The 9,093-nt window shown below is 57.6% G+C and overlaps 1 protein-coding gene across 2 annotated transcripts; it reads right to left on the bottom strand.

Moving 5' to 3' along the window:
- Nucleotides 1-4,247: 4,247 nt before the first annotated feature.
- BMP15 (bone morphogenetic protein 15) lies at nucleotides 4,248-6,804 on the bottom strand. Of its 2 annotated transcripts, XM_039731230.1 has the most exons (3): nucleotides 6,788-6,804; nucleotides 6,106-6,643; nucleotides 4,248-5,629 (listed from the first exon to the last, which is right to left on the bottom strand). In XM_039731230.1, the coding sequence occupies exons 2-3, from the start codon at nucleotides 6,422-6,424 to the stop codon at nucleotides 4,854-4,856; spliced, it is 1,095 nt and encodes a 364-aa protein (XP_039587164.1). In that variant the 5' UTR covers nucleotides 6,425-6,643; nucleotides 6,788-6,804; the 3' UTR covers nucleotides 4,248-4,853. The 2 variants fall into 2 exon arrangements, with proteins under 2 accessions (XP_039587164.1, XP_039587163.1); XM_039731229.1 differs by having other exon boundaries at nucleotides 6,106-6,801.
- Between the last annotated feature and the right edge of the window lie 2,289 nt (nucleotides 6,805-9,093).

The raw sequence follows: 9,093 nt of genomic DNA, 5'->3' as shown, positions 1-9,093 counted from the left end.
AGGACCTGGAGGACGTGGAGGCCCCGAGGGCGGGGGGGAGGCCTTCGGCGCCCCCTGCTGGGGGAAGGCCGAGCAACGCGGAGTGTGGATACGCGGCTACAAGGACGGACACACGGATACATGGACGGGCACACGGCCACACACGCGGATGCTCGGGTACAGGGACGGACGCGCGGACGCACGGATACCTGTGCTGGTGTGGAATAGATGCATGGACTGCTGTGTGGTGTGGCGCAGGGACGCACGGATTGATTCGCGTACTGGTGTGAGACTGTACAGACACACAGACGGCCGGCCACACAGATAGGTACACATACAAGTGTGGGTCTGTATGCACACGCATACGTATGCTAGGTGCATGGCCAGACACAATGACACGCATGTGGACAGAGGCATGGAGAAGTCCAGAGGTGTGCGCGTGCACATAGAAACATGGGCGTGCACAAACATGCACACACGTACAGGTGTGCACACACCTACCTGCACTGGAACACATGCACAGGCAGACTCGTGTGCACACATACCTCCATATGCACACATGTGTACACAGCTATGCTTTGCTTTTCTGTGTGTTCATAGCACACAGAAATACACACACACACGTGCACCTATGTACACTCACAGGTGTGCAAACCTGTGGATACCCACAGATACACTCACCTATAAGCACCCACGCATAAGCACACGGACACACTTCCCATGCACATACACAATTATATACATGTGCATACACAGGCATACACTGCATACACCTGCGTGCACAGGTGCAGGCAGACATGTGCATCATACAGATGTGCAGCCACATAGATGCACGAGCAGTGCTTGGGCACAGTGGGCTCCTGAAGGCCACAGCACGCCTCATCCCGGGGACCCCTTTGGGCACATGGGGGCCAGGTGGGTGCTGCGTTGGACTCTGCAGCTGTTGGGTGGGAGACAGGAGCCCGCAGGTGCCATGTGCCACCCTGAGGCACACATGATCCTGTCATCCATGTAACCTGCCTTTGCACGGCTAGGCAGGGGCAAGAAGGTGCTGAATGTGGGCAGGGTGCATTAGGTTTATTTTCTGTGCAGAGCGTCTGGAGCAGCCCAGCCACAGCATGGCTCCAGGGAGCTCAGCAGCACAGTCTCCCCCTGGTCCAACTCACAGGACATATGGCTGCTGGAGAGTCCTGTCCCAGCACTGAGTGAGTCCCTTGGTCTCTGGGGATCCCAGTGCACAGTGGGCATTCCTGGGGATGCTAGTGGCTGTCAGCACTCATACTGTGGTGGGGCAGAGCATCCCTGAGCACTGTGCCAGGGTGTCCAGAGCGAGAGCATCCCTGAGCTGGAGGCACCTGGATGGGGGAGGCCAAAGCTGGGCTCTGCTAGGGGGATGCCTAGGCTGGAGTCACTGGAGCTGGAGGACACCACAATGGTGGGCACAGGAGGTCCCTGGAATGTGGGCAGTGGGGAATAGTGTAGGGGTGGGGGTCCCAGAGTCGAGAACTCCCAAAATTGATGGGGTTGGGGTACTTTTGAGGCCCCATGGCTGGGGACATCAGGGTACATGGAACGGGTCACAGGGCTTGTAGGGATGAGGGACATCAAGAGTCCCAGGCATGCAGAGAAGGTTAGGCACAGGGTGATGCAGGGGATGAGCAGGGGTCCCCAGTTCCTGCAGGCTCTGGTGACACACTCAGTGCTGTGCTGTGCTGTGCCAGCAGTGGGCACCCAGGGGTCTGCTGCTCTCCATCCTCTAGAAGGGGCATCTGGGGGGCCATGTGCTCCCCACCCCCTGGGGCTCCTGGAACATCCAGAAGGGCAGATGGGGAAGGGAGGAATGTCCTGAGTCACCTGGCACCTTCCCCTCATGCCAAGACCCACCTGGAGGGAGGTGTAGAGAAGCAAGATGAGAGAGAGGAGTAGTGCCAGGCTGATGGTGATTCCTGGAGATGGTAGTGGGGACTGCACTGGCCCTGTCAGCCATTCTGAGTGCTGAGGCTTCCATAGTGTTGCAAACTCCATCTGTCAGGTGCCTCCACTAGGCACTGCTCCTCTCAGGTAATGGCTCTGCATAATTTTTGAGTGGCCCTGGGCAGAGAAACCACCCCAGCTGGGAGCCGCCAGCATCTCTGCAGGGCACCCATAGGGCATCTGGATTCTGGCCATCACCATTTGCATCCAGCTACAGTCCTGGCAAGGTGCCTGGGGAGCACCTGATCTCCACAGCTGAGGGATCTCCATCCTGGTGCCCCTGTACTGTGCCCAGCCTAGATTTGCCCCAGCACTGCAAGGGCACATGGGACACATCCCCTCTCTGCCCAGTGCCAGCCTGCAGGATGTGGGGTGTGAGGCGCTCATGCCCACTTAGGAGGGGCAGCAGGAGGGATAGTGAATGGGCACCCTGTGGAAACAAAGCAAAGCCTCAGTGTGGGGTTTGGGGCAGGAGAAGGAGCTGGGAACAAGGCAGAAGGGAACAGGAATGCACTAGCTGGCCTGGGGGAGAGAAAAGGGCCAGTGCAGCCCCCTGTGCCGACAGCACCTCCACAAGCAAGATCCCTACCTGAGGGTGGCTTGGGGTGCGTGTCTCCAAAGCCAGGATTCCTGGTGCTCCCCGATGGAATGCCAGGCTGTGCCCAAGGGGCTCACATAGCTGCAGGATCTGCAGGAAGATCATCCCTGCAAGGTGCACCCAGGCAGCAGTCTAGGGTGACTGCACCCTGTGCCTTGCACTCCCAGCAATGATGCAGGCACAGTGCTTGTGTCAGCTGGGGACAGTGAATCTTACCCTGAATCACTGCTCCTCCATCTCTGTGGTAGCACCTTTCCCACTACCAGCACAGAGGTGATCCTGCTGCTGGAGCTGCTCCTGGGCACCCATAGGTACTCAAGGAACAGGCCCATCCCAAAAGACTCAAGAGCTCGTTGGCACAGTGCATAAATGCACCTAGGGCTGGGGTGACAGACTCCAGTGCTCACCCAGCTCCAGGTGCCCAGCTGGTCCAAGGGATGCTGGCAGCAGGTTGAGGCAGGGGGCGGGGAAGCAGCACTGGCATCCAGGGGTGTCCAGGGCTGGGAGCCTGCCCCTCTCCATGTCTTTTACCATCACTTGCCTGAATGAATCAACAGCACCTGCTTAATGATTGATAGGGCTCAGATCTGTGAGCTTCCAAAAAAGCAGAAGACATTCCCCACTCATCACCAAGATGTGGATAGCTGGGGGCAAGGAACAAGAGAGAACCTGGGGCTCTATGGTTTTTCACTCTTCCAGGATGGGAAAGAAACTTTGAGACTGGTAGGAGAGGGAGCGATTGGCGTTTACAGGGCCCCATCCAACAGCACTCATGGAAAAAAAATTGCTGAAACATCCCCATGGAGCCTGGGCCAGCAATAACAGAAGGGGCTGGACCCCAAGCAAGAGGAGACCCTGGCAAAAGCATGAGCTGTGGAGAAACAGCACCCAGGTGACAGTGCCCCCCAGCTCTAAAACCAAGGATGATGACTGCCACCATGCCTTGCTGCTCAAAGAATGGAAATTTTGCTCCAGCATTGCAGACAGGGCACCATATCCAGCAGCAGTCAGGTTTGTTTGCAGATACCTACCCACAATAGCCCCAGCAGAGAAATGCCTTGGCCATGGTGACAGACAGACCCAGGAGACCTGGCTCATTGCTCTTCCATGGTGACCTAGGACTTGCCCCATACAGAGGGATGCAGAGCATCTCTCATTCCTAGCCCCATGGAGGCAGCTGCCTGCAGCCACATGTGGTCTCCTCTGCACTAGGGCAGGGGAGGCACTTCTCATAGGCCCTGCTTGAACCAGCTGGGATTTACCCCTGCACCTGCCCCCTCCAGTGGAAGCACAAGGGCAGTTGCACAGGGATACAGCCTAGGGCAAGCTATCCCAGGTGCACCTGCTGCACCCCGGGGACAGTGCAAGAACAGGCCAAGATGGTCTTTAGCAAAATCAATCAATTTATTTATTCACAGTCAAGAAATAAATAGAGAAAAGTCAGGCAGCAGGGGTGCTGAGAGTGGGACTGACCCTTCTGGGAACAGGGACATGCCAGGAGCCCAGCAGAGCCCAAGGCCTGTGTGACAGCAAGAGTGCAAGAAGGTAGAGAGACATCTGCAACAGGAATCTGACCTCTGGGAACAAGACCTGAGCCCTGCTAGAGGGCAAGCCAAGGAGTTGAAGAACAAGTGTGACAGAGGAAACAGCAGGCAGAGCCCAGCACAGACAGCTGCCTTGGCCTCTAGCACCAGAAGCAGAGATGGCAGCTCAGGTCCCTCCAGTTTTTCATAGCCCTTCCAGAGCAGAAATCCGGGGGAGGAGAGAGGCTTCCTCCCTCCAGCCCAAGTTCTCAGCCTGGTGAGATGCCTCTGCAGTTGAAACTAGATAGGGATGGGGTGCATGTGAGTTGGGAAGGAATGCCACAGGGCAGGGTCACATCAGATCCTGACACCACCAACATGTCAGATGCAAAACACAGAGACACCTGGACTTCCTCCCTCCCTGCCCTCGCTCCACCAGGAGACTCCCAGCCATCTCCTAAGAGCTTTGTACTCCAGTTTAGGGACACACCTCATATCTGAGAACATCAGGCCAAGCCCCCCTGCCCACCAAAACCAGGCAGCAGCCATGGGGGCTGCAGGAAGGACAGATGCCATAGGGCAACCACCCCAACACAGGTTCCTGCCTTTAAAAACCCACAATTTACATAAAACTGTCATTGTAAAACCTCCCCACTGAGCAGCACTGCATGGGGAGGGGAGATGAGCCAAGTGAGCCCCAGGCAGAGCAAGATAAACCCTAAAGTCCAGATCTGCAGGAAGAGGCAGAGCCCAGGGGTGATGTGCTGGAGCAGTGGAAATTACCGGCAAGTGCAGGACTCTGCAATCATATTCTCGTACTCCTTGTACAGTATGCCTCCATTGCGCTCAATCATGAGGACACTGATGGGGCTGTAGCGATAGGGCACACAGGAGGGCCGGGGCACATTGGCATCCACCAGCTGATGAACAAAACCCTGCACCACAGCATGGTTGGGTGCGTGGAAGTCATAGCGGAGCAGGTGGGGACAGGTGCCCTTGCAGTAGCGTGGGTTATAGCGGTGAGGAGCAATGATCCAGTGGTCCCAGCCCAGCTGTGCAAAACTGACAGGGAAGGGGCGGAGGGAACAGTCACTCTTCTCCCCTCCCTGGTCCTGCAGGTACTTGGGCAGGTCATGAGCCAATGTCCCTGTATCGCGTCGGTGTCGGTGGGGCTCTGCTGCCAGAGGTGCCAACCCTGCCTGGGTATCATTAAGGTAGAGAAGGAGGAAAGGGTGGCCAGGGGCCACAGGGGCATCGTGACCTCCTGCTCGGCCAGCACGCACGCAGACATGCCGCAGTGCCAGGCTCCCCGCGCTGCTGTTTCCCAGCACCAGATAAGGCGTGACGTCAACTTCAGCCCAGCCATGGCGGGGACGGGCAGTAGGGCTGAGCAGCACCCTGGGTGCCTCACCAGCCATCACCAGCTCCAGAGCACAGAGAAGGCGACCGTGGGCCAGTGACAGACTGGGCAGGTAGACCACAGTAGCTCTGAGGAGGTGCTCGACCTCTGGCTGGCCCTCCATGTGGTAGGTGAGGGCCTGCAAGTACCAGCGACCTGCAGGGAAGCAGTGACTTGTTAGCATAGTGCAGGAGGCACTGTGGAGCATCCCTTTCTCTCATGGTGCTGCCACAGCGCCACACAGCACAGCAGAGCCTGTGACAGCCATCTGCCCCAGCACAAGGCAGAAGCTGCAGCAAACAGAAGCCATGAGCCAAGGCTTGCTGGTGGCATGAAGGGCAAAGAATCTGTAACATTTCCCATCCTCTCCACCAACACGATTAGCCTGGCAGAGCATTAGGCAGAGTGGGAAGGAGAGAAGGGCACACAAGGGCCAGCTATGCATTTGCCCATCTCATCCCTGGGGTAGAGCCTTGGACTCCTGCCAAGGTGGAACCCCATGGCCAAGAGCAACACAGCCAGGACACTGTAGAGAGGGGGAAGGAAGCAGGCAAGAGACCTCACCTTCAGAGCTCAACCCAGCTAGCTCTGCTAAGTGCCCATACTATCCTTAGTGCTCACCAGTTCCTTACCTGCCCAGGGCTGACCCCCGTGGGAACTGGCCTGGATCAGGCGGATGGTGTTGGTGCCCAGGCTGCGGCTGCGGCGGGGCCGGCCTTCACGGTCAGCAGCACGCCGGTACAGATTCAGCATGTAGCGCAGGGGCTGTCCACTGGCTGGCCCCACCTGCCAGCCTGGGCTGCCTGGAGCCCGGGTTTGCAGGGCCTGCAGGAGGGGCAGGGTGGGGACAGCGGGCAGGGAGGCAAGGGGCAGTGGGGACTGGTTTGCAGCCTGGGAAAGGGGCACAACAAGGAGAAGGAGGAGGCTGGTGAAAGGGTAGGGCATAGCCATGATAGGTGAATGTTGGGAGGGAGCAGGTAAGAGGTACAAGGTGGGGCTGGCCAGCAGAAGAATTAGGGAAAACCTGCAGTCATGCTTCTCCTCACTTGAGAGGGAGAGCTGACTGCGGGCACCAGCAAAAGGATCCCAGGGTGCTTCCAGCTTCTATCAAGACAGGACAACCACACCAGCTGCTTCAGCTTGGCACAGGAATAGAAAGGTGGGGGGAATCTGTGCAAAAAGGGACAAATTCCAGACTAAAATCCAGACCAGGAGCAAAGCTAGCCCAACAGAGCCTGGCTATGGGAGCTGTAAAGGTGCAAGGGTAGGGGAGTGGGGTGAAGTGGGGTGGGAGAATCAGCTCACTCAGCCCACCTGCTCCTGACTCAGCCTCCTCCTACAGGGTAGGAGGTCCTTGCCCAGGCCCATTTTAAAGGCATGGACTCAATCAGGTTTTAAAGAGGCAGGAGCTCCCTGGGTCCCTGGGGCTAGACAGAGCCTAAGAGGTTGCTTTTGTGCGATTAGAGTCCCTCCAGCTCCCTCCACTCTGCTGACTCTCCATCAGCAGCTCATCAACTTTGTGCCCATTGCTGCATGCTGGTCTGCACTGCCCCAAGCAGACACAGAGCCTGGAGTTCTGCTCCCCAGCAGTCCCACAGCACAGCCAGGCTGCCCAGTGCCTCACTCTGTCCAGCTGGCACTAAGACACGTGGGTGAGCAGTGACCCTGAGCCTAGCAGTATGTCTGGGTAAGCCAGCAGTACCCCACTGTAGGCATCATGCTGCCACCACCATCAGCATGCCTGCAACTTTGCCTACCTTAACGAGTTTCCAGGTCTTTCTGCCATCACCTGCTCAAAGCCGAGAGGTGAGCATGATGCTCACCCTCTTGCTGGCATGGGTCACTTGAGCCACTTTCTGTATTGGGGACAGTGCTTGCCTGGGAAATGCCCTCTGGGCACACTATAGTGTGGTGTGGGCAGCTGCAGCCAGTCCCACCTCCAGAGCCCCTGGTGTTGTGCCCAGACCCACAGTACACTGTTGCTCTCCTGCTGGAATGGAAGTGGCCAGAGAGTGAGCACACTGGTTGGGAATCACTGGTGCAGGCATAGGGACATGGGAAGAGCTGGAGGGATTATACTGGTGTCTGCTGCCCACCCTTCTTGGTGCCAGCTGGGCACCGTGCTAAGGGCTGGGAGGGCTGTGTGGGGGTGTGTGTGGTGCTAAATGTGCTATGGGGCCATATGAGGAGCCAGGGCGCAAGAGCCTTCTTGCCTGGCCAGGCAGCCCTTGTTACTCATTTGGGAAAGCACACAAGGGTCAGACAAGCCAGTCAAGGCTGGGAAAAGTCTGGACATGGCAGCAGCCAGTCATTATTTGGGGGCATTACAAGGCAGGTGGGGTCAGGGTGGTGGACATATCAAGGCTGTATGGGGGGGAGTTATGCATGTCTCCTGGGTGGGCTCAAGCACTAAAAATAGCCCAGGTACCACTCTACCCTGTGCCCTGTGACACTCTGGCTGTACTGGTCTGGCTGCAGCTGGGCTGCAGAGGCAGCAGGCAGAGTTCAAGACAGGTGCTTGTGGACAGGGACTACCAAAAAAACTTGAGATCCTTCCAGCACTGGGAATGAACCAGCCTGGCACTGCAAGCTGAGCCTCCCAGGCCATGGCGGGCAACCGGGGCTGTAGGCGCTGCTTGCAGAGCAGAGCTTTCCGGGCCGGTTGTCTGGGAAGGAGATGAGTAAGAGTCGTGGCCCCAGGCGGGAAGGGGAGGAGCAGGACTCTCGGGTTCCCCGGGAATCCATGATGATCAATTCCCACCATCCCTGGCTGCCATTGCCAGCTTCCCCCCCCAAGCGGTACAGCTGCCTCTCCTGGCCCTAGCAGGGAAAAGACAAAGGTGAAGAACGGCCAAACTGCCAGGCACACCCTAAAGTGCCCGGCAGGATATGGACAGGGTGGGGGCTGGCATGGGTAGGTCAGACAGGAGCCAGCAGCATGTGCTGGCCTGCAGGCAGTGGAGCTTGGGGTGCCACTGTGACTACATGGTGGGGAGCCGGGGGGGCTGCATCACCCTACTGCCACCCTCTTGTACCTACCTGAGTGGTGTTGAACAGCTACGCTGTGCTGAGCAGTCCCTATTGGTGTGTGTTCCTGGTGGCACCATACTGTGCTGAACCCAAATGGGTCATTTTGAGCTGAAACTGTGCATGGTCAAGCTAAGTCAAGCCAAGCCAAGCTCTGCTGAACTGAACTCTGCCAGCCCTGCTTGTCCAAGTCAACCAAGCTGAACTGCACTGAACAAAATTGGGCCAGGCCAAGTGGAGCTAAGCCAGATGAGGCCCCTGGTCATTCTGCGCTGTACCAAACTCAACTTTGCTAGCCCTGTGTCATGTTGAACTGAGCTGAGACAAGCCAGAATGTGCCAACCCAGCTGAACTGCACCGAGGCATGTCAGGCTGAGCCATGCTGGGCCAGTTAACCCATGCTGGCCCCCCTACCACCCCACGCTGAACTGAGCTGTGATGTATCGTGGTGCACTGAGGTCTGCCAGGCTTCCATATCGTGCCATGCTGGGTTGAGTTGGACTGAACTGAAATACACCGGCTGGGCTGTACCAAGATGAGCCAAGCAGCTCACGTCAGGTCCCTTGCCTAAAGGATGGTATGCCACGGTACTG

Source organism: Passer montanus, unplaced genomic scaffold, assembly GCF_014805655.1.
Source record: "Passer montanus isolate IOZ18808 unplaced genomic scaffold, ASM1480565v1 scaffold76, whole genome shotgun sequence".
Lineage (NCBI taxonomy): Eukaryota > Metazoa > Chordata > Aves > Passeriformes > Passeridae > Passer > Passer montanus.
The sequence above is the reverse complement of the archived record's forward strand: the minus strand, read 5'-3'. Positions and strand labels throughout refer to the sequence as shown.